The sequence below is a fragment of the Trematomus bernacchii genome, unplaced genomic scaffold (genome assembly GCF_902827165.1).
Source record: "Trematomus bernacchii unplaced genomic scaffold, fTreBer1.1, whole genome shotgun sequence".
NCBI lineage: Eukaryota > Metazoa > Chordata > Actinopteri > Perciformes > Nototheniidae > Trematomus > Trematomus bernacchii.
In genome coordinates this window covers 1,762,769-1,781,237 of record NW_022987429.1, presented here as the reverse complement: position 1 = coordinate 1,781,237, position 18,469 = coordinate 1,762,769, and the positions used below count along the sequence as shown (strand labels likewise).

At 39.3% G+C, this 18,469-nt stretch overlaps 1 protein-coding gene across 1 annotated transcript; it reads left to right on the top strand.

Moving 5' to 3' along the window:
• Positions 1 to 247: 247 nt before the first annotated feature.
• On the top strand, positions 248 to 12,934 carry egf (epidermal growth factor). The gene is made up of 22 exons (XM_034141625.1): positions 248 to 400; positions 581 to 759; positions 974 to 1,201; positions 1,284 to 1,480; positions 1,613 to 1,726; positions 1,822 to 1,944; positions 3,292 to 3,411; positions 4,628 to 4,753; positions 4,953 to 5,089; positions 5,372 to 5,520; positions 5,845 to 5,949; positions 6,111 to 6,334; positions 6,857 to 7,024; positions 7,436 to 7,585; positions 7,742 to 7,906; positions 8,003 to 8,119; positions 8,708 to 8,830; positions 9,185 to 9,350; positions 9,972 to 10,136; positions 12,042 to 12,138; positions 12,448 to 12,544; positions 12,655 to 12,934. Exons 1-22 carry the CDS (start codon positions 248 to 250, stop codon positions 12,810 to 12,812), a joined length of 3,261 nt encoding a protein of 1,086 aa, XP_033997516.1. The 3' UTR covers positions 12,813 to 12,934.
• The last annotated feature ends 5,535 nt before the right edge of the window (positions 12,935 to 18,469 follow it).

The following is an 18,469-nucleotide window of genomic DNA, read 5'->3' as shown; positions in this document are numbered from 1 at the left end:
TGGTAGCTCATTCACTGTTAAAAATGAGCTAGAACCTTTAGGTATAAACCTAGCATGAATCACTAAAGCATGCAGACATTACAAGGTTTTGGCCAGTGAAAAAAAAGCCATACATAATTTGTCATTTGCTGTTTTAAGACCCTAAAAAGAATGGCATTTTTACAATTTATGAAACACATGTCACGTTTGTTTTCTTAAAGCCTCACAGCCTTTCCTGATATTCGGCCATGGGAAAGCTATTCATCGGATGGACCTCGATGGGAAGAACCAGAGGAGGATTCTGGCTGGGGTGGGAAGACCGATCCTGCTCGACTTTCATTATAGAGAGGAGAGAGTTTACTGGGCTGACAAACAAAGTGGGGTCATTTACAAAGCATCAGCGGGTGGAGCACACAGACAGGTGAATATGTAACTATTACTACTCATTTGTACAACAGCTGGCACATATAGATTCCATTCCCTTGCATGAAATGTATTTAAATGCAATGACATTTAATGAAATCTTAAGTTTTATTTTTCTTAAGATTGTACAATTATGTTTTGGTCTGGCGTTGAACTTGTTATAACATTTGTTTTTCAGAAACTTTCATCTGACAAACATATCTCCGGCCTCGCAGTTGACTGGCTTTGGAACAGAGTATATTGGACAAGTGAAGAAAAGGGAAAAATCAAGGCAATGGATATAAACGGGAAAAATGAAAGGACTCTTTTAAGACACTTGACCAAACCAAGTAACATAAACGCTGACCCTACTAACAGGTATTACATTCTTACAATTTATTAAATAATACTAGATCAAAAAAGCAAAATGAATATTTTAACAGCAACTGATTTGGGTGCATTTCTATTAGTATTCATTTGTAAAAAAAAAAAAAAAAAATTCAACTGTTACTATTTTTTAACTAAACAAACTTAGCAAATAACTTCTGCAAAAGAAAGTGTGCTTCCTCGGTTTAAATCTTATATATTGCAGGTTTCTTTTTTGGCTCTCTGGTGGGATGACTCCGAGTATCCAGCGGTGTGATGTGACAGGACAGATGAAAACTACACTTATAAAGATAGCAGAAAAACTGGAAGCACTGTCCATTGACCGAGAGGAAAAAAGACTGTTCTGGGTTCAGTTTGGTCTACAAGGAGAAAGTGCCATTGCTTCTTGTGATTACAACGGGAACGTTCTGCACATCATAGATCAGCCTCTTAGGTGAGCAAATTGTATTTCCATTGTCTAATTATCACTTTATTTTTGTTGGCAAACTTGGATACAAACACTCTCTTCTGTTCAGGTCTCAGTCAATGGGGATATCCGTTTTTCTGGAGCACTTGTACTACACTGATGCTGCTACTCGGCTTATAAAACAAGTAAACAAATACACTGGCGGAGCACCACTGAACTTAAAACAAACCGCAAAACCCCCAGGTGCTATCAAGGTGGTACACCCCCTCAACCAGCCAATGACAGACTACCAATCATCATCCCCAGGTTAATGCTCAACTCCGACACTGAAATTACTCAATAACATGTTGCATTAAATAACTTATATCTTAAGTAAATGTAAATCTGTCTGAAATGACCATGTTTGAGTAATCTATTGGTGTTAATTCTTTCAAACAGGTTGTGACGAACAGAGTGGAAATTGCATGAATGTTTGTTCCAGTATAGCCGAGAAAGGGATCTGCCAGTGCAGTGAAGGCTTTGCTCTAAATAAGCAAGGCACTCATTGTGAAGGTTGGTATCCATGCCATGAAACCAAATTATCCAGGTAGTTTAGATATTAAGGCAGGTCACAGCAATCATTCATTATGTGTTTGTGTGTGCCATAGACGTGAATGAATGTGCCCATTGGAACCACGGCTGCTCTCTTGGTTGTGAAAACATCCCAGGCTCCTATTTCTGTAGCTGCCCTAAAGGATACGCTCTCCTACCGGACAGGAAGACATGTGGAGGTACAGTGGAAACATATGTTGTATTGTAGTATTCAATAATACAATGTGACATTTTTGTCCTTAATGTGAAGCTTTGCCAAGTTCAGTGCAAAGGACTTTGTAGTACAATAAAGAAAAACAATTAACAGAGTTTCCGTTAAACAAATGTAAGCATTTCTGAACGATTCTGTTGCCGGTTTTTGCAGAATCCCTGAGTGGAATAACACCACGTTTTATTTATAATGTTGTGACACTTGCTCTTTGTTTTGGTCAGCATAATGAAAGCAGCTCTGGCTCACATTAGACCCTCTTCTTTTTGTGGTCGTGTGAAAGGTGGCATTTGTCCCCCAGACACTCCTTTGACCCTGCAGAGCCAATAAAAAGGCCGGGTCATGTGCTAGACGAGACATATATGTGAGCTGCCAATTGTGTGTTACTTCGGTCCAAACACTGACACTTGTTGTCACTAAAGGTCTAGTGGTGCTGAGATTGAGGGGCTGTTTCAGGTGGATGGAAGCAGAGATATTATAAAGATAGTAGATAATTGTTTTCTAGGATTATACCAATAAATATGTTTGCTCTGCTCATTTAAAACCAAACAGCCAATTTTCAGGTAAAAAGTAGTATACTCAAAAGTTCGTTATTTGGAGGCCTATCTGTCTGAACAGATTCCTCATGAAATCTAATGTTTTGGCACAGATATATGCATTGCAATCATTTATAGTCGTTCTGTTTTTATCCCTGATACGGTAGTGTTTACACAGAGATTAACTTTACAACCTTGTTAAATACATTATGGCAACGTCTTAATCTCTTTTTAGATAACTGCTATGAAGCCACGAGAACAAGGAAGGTTCACAAAGCGATTAGATGATAACGTGACATACAGTACCTGGTCAGCAGCTTTAATGTCAAAGCAGTCTCACAGACATCCTTAACCAAGGTCTAGGAAAGAACAAACATGCAGCCACATGGCAGGCTAGACAATGGAGCCGACAACAGAGATTACACACTGATTACAAAGCCGGGGAACTTTCGTCTCATTTGTTATCATTTACTTAGTGACAGAATACATTATGAGCAAATATGCCTTAAGATCTCCATTGGGTATACAAATGATAAAATAATGATAGACACATATTTCTATATCTTCCTCTTAGTTCATTTGTGTTATTTCTTCTCCCTGCTGAGCCCCAAAATAACCTGGACATTTGTTAAAGCATTTCTTTGATCTGTTTAATACAACCCTAAATTAATGGTGGTATTTTATGACATTATTTGTACTAACTTTGATTTAGCTGTTTTTTTGCCAGATTATTGTTTTGATATAAATAAATGTGTTTGAAGAGATTTTGTTTCCACAATCAGAGATCATCCCATGCAGAGGGAATATCACGTGTGGCCATGGATGCCTGACAACAGACGAGAGGGATGTGTGTGTGTGTCCGGAGGGATCGTCTCTGCAGGAGGATGGACAAGCCTGTACTGGTATGGATCACAGTTTAATCTTTAACTACAAATATAACCTTCACAGCTCTATGTAATGACCCATTCCCATTATATCCATCTTTATCTTATTTGAAAGGAAATTATGTGTAATTTAGTGTTTAAGTTTTCACAAATGTAAACCAGTATATAAGCTCTACACCAGTGATTCTCAAACTTTTTTCAATAATGTACCCCCTTTGAAAAAAAAATGCAGCCAAGTACCCCCTGATCAGCGTAAAAACAATTTGTTAGGGAAAAAATGCCTATATGTACCTGATTTATTAAAACAACAACATTGTAACTGAGAAACACTTAAATGCTACATTTCAAATGTTTACAATCCATCACTAAATTCATGGCAAACCAATTTTAACATCATGCAATAACACTGAGACGACATTAGTTGCATTGAACTGATCTTTTTAATAAGTTGTACTTACAATTTAGTGAGAAATATGGGCTTGTGCTTCACTGAGGATCTTCTCAGTGACAGGAAGGCCACTGCAGTTATTACACTTCGCTTTTGAAATGTGTAACTCTGTTAATATAAAACCCACACTGCTCAAACTTCGTTATTTTTCCTAAAACATTTATTTTTTTCATTAACATAAAATAAATCTCACGTACCCCCTGCAGTACTCCAACGTACCCCTAGGGGTCCGCGTACCCCCATTTGAGAACCACTGCTCGACACTATGGTATTTCTAGCGATTGTTAGATACAAATCTTTGAGTTGGATCATCAAAGCAGTCATAATGAGGTCAGATGGATCAAACGTCAGGCACAGCAGCACAGTAACCAGGACACTTTGCATTACTATTCAACAGATGATATTGAAAATGATTGAATCAATTTAGAATAAGACATCATTTATGAAGAGTCAGGCGTTATTCTATGTTTTAAATTGCCAGCCAATATTTACTAATATGGTACAGGGGACAGCTCCCTAGTGTCTACTGTTAAGCCTAACTGAATAAGAATGAAAAACATAGCCTCAGTTTTACTGTCTCCTAAAAGAAGCAGGTAAAATTAGGAAAAAGCACATTCCTACGCCACATACAAATGTTGGTGTGTTCACAGTAATATGACAAGATATGTGACGTAGGATTAAATCAATATGCTGTATGAGTCATGGTAAAATAAAATGGGGCCTCTATGTGAGGAACACAAAGCTTATCTGTGCGAGGATGTGTAACACAGTTTGTCGGCGTTGCAGGCTGCTTGTCTGCAGACAGAGGGGGGTGCAGTCAGCTCTGCACTCCTGTCACTCCTGCTAGGTGGCAGTGTGGATGTCTGCCGGGATACCAGCTCCACCAAGACGGCAAACGCTGCATCGCCACTGGTGAGTCATACTACAGCAGAGCAGTCAGCTGAGGCGGATAAACCCACTCAGATAAACACTGTGTCTATGTAATCCTGCAGGGTGTATTCTAGCGTGAATCTTTGATGAACACATTGTATTTTACATTAAGTACAAAATAAGCTAATAATGACAAGTTTAGTAAATATACACTAACTACTTTTTTTTTTTAATCCTTCAGGTCCACCACCATATCTACTAGTTGCTAATTTTGACAACGTACGGCAAATTGATCCTGATGGCTCTGGTGATCAAACAGTTGTGGAAGAGCCCAGAGGAGCAATCATAGCTTTGGACTATGACCCTGTCCAGCAAAATGTAAGATGAAAACTCCTTAGTAGAAAAAGTCTTAATATACAATCATATAGGCACTCTGGATTGACAGAATGTAGGGAGGCCAGATTCAGACTTTGTTGCAGACATCTAGTGACACCTAGTGGACAGAGAATGTAATTTGATTTCCAATAGGGTTCAACCATGTTAAATAAAAAAACGATATTTCTACTTTTTTTGATAGTTGCCTACAGAACATACTTTTTACTGCCCACATATTTCCTATAATGACTGTATTTCTTTATATATTTTTGTATGCATTTCAAGGTGTACTTTGCTAGTACAAGCCAGAAGACAATTGAGAGTGTTAATTTGAACAGCGGGTCGAGAGACATTCTCGTCTCTGATGGTTTGGACTCTCCAGAAGGACTGGCGATAGACTGGATCCACCGCAGGATGTACTGGACCGATACAAGGTGTGTGGTGTTTGCAGAGAACACGTGATCGTGAAAAATGTTCCTTACCTTCTGGTGATGAAGATTTATACATTAGATATTCGCTTTTGAATGTATTTTATGTAAGACAACACCTCATTGAGCTTTTGATACTTAGGTCATATTGTACTTAGTTAATCTTTTTATTTAACATCAAATAAAATATGTATTTTTATGTAATATTAACATTGAGATTTCCTTAAACAGCTTTATTTGTATAGTATGTTTAAATAACAGGTATGAGGCTAAATATGATCAGATGATTTATGTTTTATTAAAACACTTCTGTATATTGTTGTCCCCCAGCCAGTCAACTATTGACTGCAGTAACTTGGTTGGACTGAACAGAGAAACCATTATAAGCAAAGGGCTGGAAAAACCAAGAGGAATTGCAGTTCATCCTTTGGCAAAGTGAGTGTGGCTGTATGTGTATGATAGTTTCAGGAATTAAAATTACAAACTAACTGCAACTAACCTTAAAGGATGTCATCTTAAATCAATAGCACCTAGATGTTGTGAGCAATAGATACATCTGCTATGACTAATTTTCAATTCTCTTTTTCATTTTTGAGGAAGTTATTCTGGACTGATATAGGGGCTGTGCCTGTCGTGGAAAGTTCCTCTTTGAAAGGGAAGCACCGTGCTGTCATTGCTAGCACTAACCTTGTGTCACCAAGCGGCCTGACCATCGATTTCCCGGAGGATCGTCTGTTCTGGTGCGACCAGAGCACGGGCCTGGTGGAGACGGCTGCTCTGGACGGTTCAGATCGACAAGTCCTGGTAGAGAACCAAGTAGGTGAGGCTTGTGTGACACATACACACACATATACTGCATATCATGCTGCTGTCTAGGCCAGTTTGGCTTGTAAGAGATTTTGAATATTTATGAATAAAATAAGGGTTTAATAAAAAAGAAAAACACATACAATAGCAATGTGTTTTGCTTGTCAATATGTACAAACTAAAACTTTCAAAAAACACATCTGACGTTGATGAACTACAGCCTAGATCGGCAGACGCTGTCATGAGTCCGTCAAGGTGACTAAAATAGAGCGGAGACTGAAAAAGTAAAGCTAAACCTGACAAACTGAACTTGTAATTTACGAAAGAGGCTTTATAAAAAAGGGATAAAAATATAACTGCACTCGTAATTCATTCAGTTATGTCCCCACTTAACATCTATTTCCTTGAAACATAATTAAAATATCTTGAAATTGCTCTTTAACCAGCGTCCTTCACAGTATTCCCTTAGATAATACGAAAAAAGATATACAATAGTTCTCACCTTGTGTCTTTCCCTCTATTCTGATTCCTGCAGGACGACCTTTTGACCTTGCCGTATTTGAGGACAGGTTGTGGATATCCGATCGGGAGCACCAGCAGCTGAGGAGCGTCCACAAGCGCACTGGGAGAAAACTGCAACGTATCCATGGGAACATGGTCCAACCGGCATCCATTGTGGTGGTTCATCCCCTTGCTAAACCAGGTACAGAGAGACAACCGAGAGTTATATTAGGTTTGATAAGAAGTTACATACTGAGGTTAAAGACACTACATGAAGCAACTCCTGAATCTTCATCCTAGATGGCTGAAAGAAAATTATTTGCCAAGATAGGTGTAGGCCAGCAGCAACAAATCTTATTAGGGAGGCTGTGGCTCAGTGGATAGTGTGCTGGACTTCGATTCAGGGGGTAGCAAGTTCGAGTCCCACTGCAGTCAGCATGTCGTTGTGTCCCTGGGGAAGACACTTCACCCCAAATTGCTCCTGTGGGGATTGTCCACAGTACTGAATGTATGTAAGTCGCTTTGGATAAAAGCATCTAACAAACGACACGTAATGTAATATTAAAAATTCATGATTGAGACTCAAATGGTAATTTTGCATCCTCCTCTTCAGGGGCAGATGTTTGCCTTCACCTGAACGGAGGTTGTGCCCAGGTGTGTAAAAGCAAACTGGGATTGGCGCACTGCTCCTGTCTGCCACGCTACATCCTATCATCTGACGGGAAAAGCTGCCTGCCTGAGGATGCAACTAACGGAACAGCAGGTGATTTGTTTTAAGCTAGCTTACTTAATACACTTGTATTTAAGAGAAGCCTTTATTGAGCTCCACAACATCTCGGTATATGTGTTTATAATGTATAAGCTCTGAAGCAAAACTAAATTGTGAATGCCTATTTTACTTTATGAATTCATTGTGTAGAATCTGGAGACAGTGAGTCCTCAGATTTAACATCTCTCAAAAACAAAACCTTCAACGATGAGGGCACCCCCTTGACCCCGGAGCTGTCAGCGGATAAAGCCCGGGATGATCTAGACTCTGAAGAAGACAACGATCCAACTCGCTTCACAGACAAGATGGTTTCCGGTAACAGCACAGCAGTGAAACTTTTTCATAGTTGTTCCTACTTAAGATCTTACTCTAACTTAATGTTATGCTTCCATGTGTTCCCTTCTCCGTCAGACCAGCATGAGTGTTACTCTCTTCGCTGTGATGTTAATGCAGAGTGCCTGCTGAGTGCTGGCAGCCCGACCTGTCTCTGTCTAGAAGGTTTTACAGGTGATGGACAGGTCTGTGCTGGTGAGTATGTCTGTTCCTGTTCTGTGAATGTGCCTCAGGATGAAGTTACACATCCTGAGGAAAGCTTATGGATTACATTAGATACAGAGTCACTTATCTCACTTACAGAAGCAGTGGTTTGAATTGTACATTTGGCATAGGTGCCAGTAGGCATAAAAGGGCAGTAAGACAGCACTGGAAGCTAAGTAGAAATTCGTTTTAGATATACAAATATTTCAGAGGCAGAGCTGCTCTGGAAGCAAAGATAATCAAGCCAGAAGGCACGTCTAAAAAGGGAGCTCATCCAATAATTCATAATATTTAAAATATGTATTAAATATTAAATTCTTAAAAGGTTGGCACCTTTCAAATCTGTATGTAGCAGACAGAGGCCATGTGCCAACTAATTTGATAGATAAAACAAAACGTTCACCCATGTATCAGAGAAGTACAGTCCTAGTTAAAGAGAAATTGTCCATTATAATCATTTTTTGTTTTACCATAACGCTTATAAATAATAATACATTCTCATTTAGATGAGCTGTTAAGTGAATTATTTTGTTGTTTTACTATTAATACTTATGTACCTCTCTTTTTAATTTGTTGTAGATATTGATGAGTGCAAACAGGAAAAGCACAAATGTGACAAAAATGCAGAATGCCAAAATGCCATGGGAAATTATCTCTGCAAGTGCCAAGCTGGATATTATGGCAACGGGAAGACATGCCAAGGTGGGTCTCAATTATTTGCACATACAATTTCTATTGTAGAATATTAGAACAACTGTGTTCGACAAGATTAGTCTATTTTGGCTTGCTACTGATCATCAGGTGTACTATTGAAAGTATTAAAACAGTGGAGTTTTGTATCCAGTATGACACAATATAAATAACACTAGTACATATATCATTACTGGGCTGTAATATAATCCCTTTTATCATACAGGTAATATTACGTTTACACGAGTCACCTAGAAGGAGGACTAGTATTCTGGAGCAGACTATGATTACATTTATAAGAGGGGAAACGGTGCCATACTGTATAGTTGTCCAATTAACATAATTATTTCCCTAAATCCTCTCAAGAGTTGGAGACCACGACACCATGGCTGATGACCGGTAGTCCAGCTGATGTCACCACCGGGCACCACAACAGTAACTCCGTAGAGAGTTGCCCCTCCTCCCATGAGTCCTACTGTCTGTACCAGGGTGTCTGCGTCTACTTCACTGAAATGGAGTCCTATGCTTGCAAGTAAATAACCTCTCTTTACCCCTCAGTATGACCCCTGATCTACAAGTTTAACAGCTTACTGACATCTTGTCTACACAAACAATGCTCGCTGTCCTAAACTGAAATCCTTTGATCATCTTCTGTAGTAGATGAGTTCTGGTTTAAGCTTTTTTTATATATTTTAATTGCACTCTAAAATATGCGGTTACTCAAAAGTAATCAGGGTCATATTAAGCTGATTTCTTTAAAGTATTTTTCTTTTCAAACAACATTATACAAACGCATTGGAATTGCACATTTTGCAGGTTCTTTTGCGTCTTATTTCTCATATAATTTACTACACATGACAACCCGTAGGTGTCACTGTTGTTTCATGATTAAAGCCATTGCCTCAACACAAAGTGGCTATACAGACTATTCAGAATGTAACTTGTTCTTACTGAAACACGTATACAAGTATCTACAAACACATTTTTGAAAACCTAAATGTATTTAACATTTGTGTTTCTCAAATAAATGTTGCATTGCGGTATATTTATCGTGTCATATGTACGTGTGGAAGTTAAACTCTTCCACACTCACTTTATAATAGATTGTGCAAATGGACTACACATACTCATGCTGTCTTCTCTCCTGTTCTAGTTGTGCACCAGGCTATATGGGGGAGCGTTGCCAGTTCAGTGACCTGGAGTGGTGGGAGCTTCAGCAGGCCGAGGAGGAGAAGAGGAGGAACGTGGTGATCGCGGCCTGCATGGTGCTCCTCGTCTCCCTGCTCTCCATCGCTGCCTGCGCCACCTACTGCTACGGGTGAGAGGGGGGGGGAGGAAAGAACACGTTAAAACTGTGAGGATGAAAGCAGGGAGAGAAGATAAAGCCTGATAAAAAAAAAAGCCATAATAAAGGAAAGGTTGGGAACAGAACAAGAAAGGGCAAGAACATCAAAGCAAAAGAAGTTCAAAGGAAAATGGGACAAAAAAATATAAAGTCAAAGAAAGAAAAAGACGGCAACCAAAAAAACATAGTGGTGACAATGGCTGGAAGAAAAGGCAGTGGAGACGGAGTTTAGCTGGGAAAACAAGAATATTGAGTTTCAGTTATAGTGAAATATCCATAGAATGCGTAATGTTAAAATGAACAAGCGTCAACTATTTTTGTTGCTAAAATGTTCTATAATCAGGCTTAATTAATATTTTAACAATTTTCTCTAGACTACATTTCAAATTCCTAAAGTGGTTATCCCAAAGGATAATATGATGCAAAGAAAAACTAACCTTGTCTGAATATAGCAAGATAATGTCCAAACATTTATTTTAATGCTGTTATGCGGGCGGGGGGGTTGCAAGTGGAGCCTCGCAGCGGCGAAACTGTGGCGCTTATACTGTAGGTGCGCCGCATTTGGGGGTGTGGGTGCTAGTGGAGCCTCGCAGATGGGGGTGCTGCAGCCCCCTCAGCACCCCCCCTTCCCGCATCCATGATTACTGGTGTCATTTTCTGGTTGCCAACGCCATTGTAACACATAATCACTGATGTTCCGCTGTAACGGTGGTGGACTCATCAGAACAGAGTGGGCGAGCTGACCAATCAGAGCACAGTGGGCTCATAGGGAGGGGGGGGCAGGAGCTCCAACAAGGCGTGTAGGACAGAGAGTGAATACACATACTATACAGAGATGCTGTATGAGAAACCAATGTGAGTTTGGAACATTGAACAATGTAAATCTATTCTAGTAGACCTCAACAATGGAATTATGATCAGTATAAATGGCCATGACATGGGACCTTTAAATGTCAGAAGCATTGCCATATTATTGTATAAAATAAGCATTGTTTGTTGAGTCTTCTGGACACTGAAAGCCCAGAGCAGCACAGAGGGGGAGGAGCTGCTCCAGCGATGAATGAGCTGACAGCATTTAGAGATGTCTATCAAACCCAGGATGGCATGAGCCGTGTAATGTAGGAGTCTCAGTCTGACAGCAGGGGGTCACATGTGGAACGAATGGCAGCATGCAACCCTGGTTAGCGGAGAGGGGAGCATACGTAAACTACACACTGCCACCCCTCCTCCCTGTTATTTCCACCTGAGCTGTCTCTAAGTAGCTGATTTGTTTTACGGTTGTTTCGCTGGCTTATGGACAAGGCCGTTGGCATTCTCCACTCCTTTGAATCACAAAGCACACCCCTCCCCTCCACCTACGACATCTCAACGTTTGCACTCTTGGTTCCCCTATGGAAGTGGCACGCTTTCAATTACATGCTTGGTTTAGCTTGTTCTACAGCAATTACACATAAAAATAGGTCATTTCTCAGCTACAGAATGGAGCCGCTGAGGTATGACCCCAGAGGAAACGCTACATAGCCGCCAATAGCTCTTCTTCAAATTGCCTTCTGCACTTGACTGCAAGTGTGCATGCAGAGGAAACTAAACCAGCAAACACTGTGCAACACATACACACAAATAATATATCATACAGTACACAGTGATGTCAAAAAGCAGCTTGTTTCATTTGATGTTTTTTTTCCAGTTCAAAATTCTAATAAATCCACTTAAAGCATAGACATATTAACTACAATGTTGAATTTAAACATAATTTCTCTATACAAGGGCACGTCTTTCAATTGATAACCATGTAAACACCATGCAAGTCTGTGAATATTTTGTACAAAAATTATAATTTACAATACTGCATGTTTGCTTTCTCTTTCTTCAACGCAGAACTAGAAAATTCTTCCACAAACAGCCCTCAGTGGATAATGTGAGTGAGACCAGCGTGACAGATGAGAGCATGTCAGAGACCACCAGCGTGCCTCGGGTAAGACCATCATCACAAGATCTGTGCTAAATACAACTTTAAGTAAAGAAAGTCATCTAATGCAACAGACATAAGTCAAAGTAGAGCCATCATGGTCTTCACGATATCATATTTCAAAGCTCACGTTAAAGAAAATACAAACCCCAGTTAAGTTAAATCCAACTTAACATATAAATACTAGCGAGCAAGATGTCAGAATAAGACAAAAAAAAAAAAAAAAAATTTGAAACAACACAAGAAATGGAGATATAGTTCTAGGATGTTTATAAAAACTCATACATTTTGACGAATACCTGTATGTATCTGCAGTTCTACATGGTGGCAGAAAACGGCATGATGGGAAAGATCATCCCTGCCATGGGCTGTCCCAGAAGAGCCGTCTGTACATCCTGCTCTTCAGAAACAGGTACCTGAAACTAATAAAAAACACCTTGGCGTTAATCTTTGCACACAAGGACGTTAGTCCATTTTCTTGTTAGCAATTTAATATCTTAATGATTATCTTTTTTTGGCCAGGTGACAACCCTGTGTCTGAAGGGTCGGGAACATTGTCCCAACACAACAGAGGGTACGAGTGTTCCATGGTGTCTGCTGTTGCCATGGAGACCACGCATCCACATGTCCATCACTCAAGTCAATCACCGTCTAGCTCATACCGAGTGGTGCAGGGATGAAGGTGTTACGTAAGCCGACCAAGAAGTTAGCATTTGGAGGAGCTCCCTCGAAAAGCCATTGGATTTTCTATTGGATTTTAGATAATTGCAGAAAATAAGCTCAGTGACAAATCAATGTCTATGATACGTCAGGATAATCTCCACTTATTAACCCTGCTTTCATAATTGTTGTAAATGCAATAGAAGCTAACGTTAGGCTATGAAGGAAGTGCATCACAGTCGGATGGCTTCACGTCACCACTGCTAAGCTAACCGCGGACTGGAGTTCGGATTGTTAACGTTACATCGTTTCATTTAGACAGTAACCTCCATTTTACAACCCATAGAGACTCACCAGTATGTTGCAGAACAAATGTGAAACATTCTTAAGCTTTGGGTAACCACAAACTATGCTAACCAAAAACCCATTAAAAAAAACTGATAAAATGTGAAATAATTTCCTGGATACAGGACTCATTCCTGCACCACCCGATCCCTTTATTTCTTGAAGGTTTTATAAAAATAAAACCTCAAAAATGAAAGAAATGTCATGGAAGATGTTACTTAGTACCTAACCCTAACCTAAATATATCTGCCGATTTCTTTAAAGCTCCCATGTCATGCTTTTCCGGTTATTACCCGTCCCCTTGTGTGTTATGAAGGTTTTTATGCATGTAAACGGTGTGCAGAGTCAAAACCCTCAAAGTACACCCTGTAGCGAGTAAAACTCTAACACAGAAAATACCTCCCCAAAACGCCTCGTTGGAGATACGTCACTGGCCATTTGAGTCTTCCATTTCGTTCCGGGTACGGCATGATGTCAAGCGGTACCCGGAACGAAATGGACCAATCCCGAAGAGCCGTTACGTTACGTCCGCGGAGCCGTTACGTTAAGCCCCCGCTGATTGGTCCAAATTGACCGATCCACGGACTTCCTCACACACACATCCTCCCTGGCTGCAGGCTGATAACAGACAGTTGGGATCGCGGCAACATTCTCTCTGCAGACCCATTCTCACAGCGTTTATCAACCTTTTTCTTACTCAATATCAAGCCACACTTATTGTTTTTACTTCGGATGTGAGTTTGTGTGTACTCAGGATGAGTTTGGCTGTGTTTCGCTATGTATCCTAAACAAGGAAGCAACACCTCCACGGAGCTCAGCGCGATTCACAACGTCCCGACCAATCAGAGCACACTGTGCTCACAGGGAGGGTGGGGGCTGGAGCTTTGGGAGCTACAACGAGCCGTTAAAGGCAGAGAGTGAAATTCAGTGAATACACGTAGTTTACAGAGATGCTGTATGAGAAACCAATGTGAGTTTGGAAAAATGCACAGTATAAATCTATTTTAGTATACCTCAACAATGGAATTATGATCAGTGGAAATGACCATGACACCTCTCCTTTAACATTCACATTTTAATAATGCCATGCCAGTTTATTAAAGCACATCTAAATGGAAGCACCAGATTTAAAAAGGTTGATTGACATACATGGTTTTAATATTGCAAGATGTAGTGACAGCAGTTTGTTTGACCAGTAAATCAAACTGGACGTAAAGTTATGCAAGTTTGAAGGAAACTATATGGCACAAGACTGAGCAATACAACTGTATTCTATAATGCCCCGTTTTCTGAAATAAAGTATTCAAAAATGAAACCCTCTCTGCTCTAACATTTAGGTCATACTAATAATGTGGCTGAAAATAGCGTCATGTAAAAAAAAAAAGGGTCTATGCCTTTATCAAAAAAGCTCCAAAGTAGTTGTAAAGTGTTATAACTGGGCAACATCTTGTTATACATTTCCGCAAAAAAAAAAAAACTTCCATTGCTAACTTTTTGAAATAAATCAAAGAATAAAGCTTATGGCACAACAAGCCGTTTTTTTTTTTTTAGATGGACCCATCAGAAAAACAGCGTGTTTGTGAAGCATAAAGCAAAATACTGACAAAAAAAGTCACGGCAATTTTGTTTTATAGCTCTTAAGCACAGTTTTGCCTAATGTGTTTTCCATGTTTCTTTTGCCACACAAGTTGGCTTTGCTCAGTACGGGATGGCCTACAAAAACGTTGTAGTGTAAGGTTTGTTGGGATATTTTTATGCATTTCAGCTTCCACTGAATAATTGACGTTGGTTGCCATCTCTAAGAAGGATCTCAAGTCTCCCATCAAATAGTGCAAAATGTTTGTGCAGCCTTCTCAATAATGCAATGTGTTGTGTTTCTGGCGTGAGCAAGTCAACAGGTTTAATAATAAACTTTGAGCTACAATTAAAACGTATCTTCCCCAATAACAAATAACTACTTCTGTTATAAAAAGGGATGCATTAGTTTTAGTGTTTGGAAATCCCCAATGTTTGCCCATGTGTTCTTTATTTCATGGATTAGTTTCATTTAAAAAGTTTTCCTTTAAGGCTGTTAGCTACTTTAAACTCCATGATATGTTAGATCCAGTTTGAGATTGTATCATCAAGCTGTGTGAAAGAATGTTTTTCTCATCTTGTCAGTCTGATGTTGTGATGTTAAAAATATAAAAAACTGAAAATCTACTATATAGCAACCTGATCATAGTTAGCCAAGTATGACAGCTAGCACATCAGCCTTAGCTCAACTAAGCTAACACGACTAACCTGACAACTGTGATATTGTTAACAATTGTATATTTTTATTTTTATACAAAAGATCTGTGTTAACGTGTGTCAAAGCAAAATGTATATGTACACATTAAAAAAATAAGGTAGGAGAACACTGAGCTGGATAGCCGTTTAGTTGAGGACTGAATTGGATAGCTTGGTTTCAAAGGGAGGGAACTTGTAGTTGATTTCCGTTTCATGTCTTTGAAGGTTTTTAAATCTAGACAAGCAAAACTATGGTAATATTTTTTATTTTTTTTAAATACAACCACCTTCAAGAGAGTTGATTCACACTGTATTATATTATATTTGTTTCAGCCCCTACAGTATGTGCTATAACTGGAATTACCAAATTGCAAGATTGCCATTTTATCCATCAATAAAACTATATTCACCAAAATGGGCTTTGTTAATAACTGCAAAAATGTTTGCATCAACCCAAGTTAACTGTACACATAAAAACTATTTTCATTACTAAATGTTTGCTGTTCTTTGTATCATACCCTTTCCATAGTATAATACACTTTCTAATTATATTATTTGTTCTTATAATTGGAAGATTATTTTGGCCATTCACCGCTCGTCTCAATTACACTTCACCACGCTCTTCTCAAGCTCTTGCCCCTGCTCCACTGATGATGCTTTTCTATCCTCCACCAAATCTAACGCTCTAGTGATGTTGGTACCGGAGCTGCAGCCCTTCACTACCACCACCCCATCTGTCACTTTCTATTTCTATCTGTGACTGCCTGTGACTCTGTCTCAAGGTTGACTGAGGATTGTTAATAGAAGCACCCATGGCCTCTTTGTTTCGAGGCGATGGCAGAAAACAAAGCACTTTAATGCAAAAACCATCAGGGGCCACATCGATATTGATTTTCCTGGCAAGACACACTTATCTATATATTGGCCTCCATTAAGGCTAACTGATAGGTTAGGCACCACTCTAAAACAGCGGCAGCTCAGCCTTCAAGTCAAGATAAAATTGGGCCTAGTGTCAATTTATCTTGTATTACTCCTCAATTGGGGCAACAGGGGGCAATAGAGTCACAGATGGTGTAAATAACAGAGGCCTTAAAAGGTACTCACTGTTGTATCAATCTTCTTGTTTAAATACTTTCATAAGTATACTCTTACATCATTAGGGTAACCTAAATACAATTAATGCAGTCTAAAACAAGAGTTTTGGAATACATTGGGAAGAAAATGTTTTACTTCACTTTACGTATAATGCAAAACACACTACATCCTCACAAATAATTTTATGAAGCATGTATAGTTCCAACAAAACCTAAAACTAGTTGTAGCTAGGCATTCTACTTATTTGCTACTTCTGTAGGCCAGCAACTGATATTAGAGCTGACATTTACCGTCGCTTTTAGTAAAAAAGGGAAGGTTCTTGAATCAGATCAGAGAGCTTGTGGTTATGTAATTCAAAGCTCACACACCCCTCATAATGCATACATTAAACTTGAATATAATAGAAATTAGGTATTCAAATCAAAAAACGTTTTGGTTTTAGTTTTTGCTTCATACTTTAAATATCAAATAAGAGGGGTGTTGTGAAGGGTTGAACGTATCAATGGATATCTGGTAGAAAAACTGTAAGAAAAAGGCAAACAATTATTATAATGGAAAGGTACTAAAAGTAAGTTTAATGCGCATATTTAAGAACTAGTGTTTTCTAACAACACAAAAACGCATAGGTAACTACTACAGTAGTTTAAAATCTTCACTATTGGCTAATTGTGTATTTTCCTGCCAGATGGGGCAAGCTTTGCTTCATCGCTCACGCCTCCATCCCAGCCCGGAGGACAGCTGATGAGGGCTAAAGAAGGAATTAGCTACCCACTCAAAGGCTTTGCTCTGATCCTCCAGGTCAGTGTTTGCTCCCTCCAGCTCTTGAGCAGGACAGAGTAACACTAGTTTGCAAGGATTTGGGAAGATTTAAAATCAAAAGGGGGGGGGGGGGGTCTAATGCATGTATTGGACTCAGACACATGAGCCAGAATCTATGGATGCACCACAGAGGAGGAAAAGTCCCAAATCTGGGAGCTCTCTCAGTTGTTTGTCTCCTGGGGGCTAGTTGGAGGTAACATTTTGAGTTTTAAAGCCTAACGTATACTTTCCCTCAAGGGACAGCTAATCCCAAGATAATGTATATCAATTATTTTTTCCTTTAAAACAACTTCAAAACATAGCTTTAAAATGTTGATTTCCAAATATCCAGAAGATAAAAGGCTGTATTTGAGTGCAGTCATAACTTACATGTAAATGTTTTTATCCTAAAACCCCAAATAAGATTCACAACTCTTATTCATTATGTTTAAATAGATATTCCCATGCAAACTTTAAAAAGGATAAACAAAAAAAACTACATTTTTACAGAGATTGTAAACATTTTAAGACATCATCGGACTGTAAACACCCAGCTAAAACCAATGCTCACCATCTCAGTTTTGTTGAGCAGGTGATGCTTTCAGGGTGACACCGAGCCTTGTTTTCATTATTCTGGTCAAATAAGAATCATCCTTGTTACTCTAAAATAAATGACAATGACTAACGAGACAAGCCATAATCTGATGTTTTTGGTCCAATGGGTGTTTCTGAAATGGGTGTAAAACAAAGTTGCTCTTGCAGTTTACATACTCACTCTAAGAGTTGGTCTTACAGCCAGGACACAACAAAACAAAAAGTCAAAACATGAGAATTTTAGAGTGAAATCATACAAGTAATGGTGGCGTGTGGTGCAGTGGATTGTGCGTTGGTGTTCGGATCAGGGGGTCACAGGTTCAAACCCCACTGCAGTCAGCATGTCGTTGTGTCCCTGGGCAAGACACTTCACCCCAAATTGCTCCTGTGGGGATTGCCCACAGTATTGAGTATGTAAGTCGCTTTGGATAAAAGCGTCTAACAAGTGACATGTAATGTAATGTAAAAAGTAATTACAATTGGATTCCACCAGGAATACTCAAAGGAAAATAGGTCTGGGAATACATATGTGTCATGGCCATTTTGTGCCAGCAGATGGCGATAGTGCACAGTG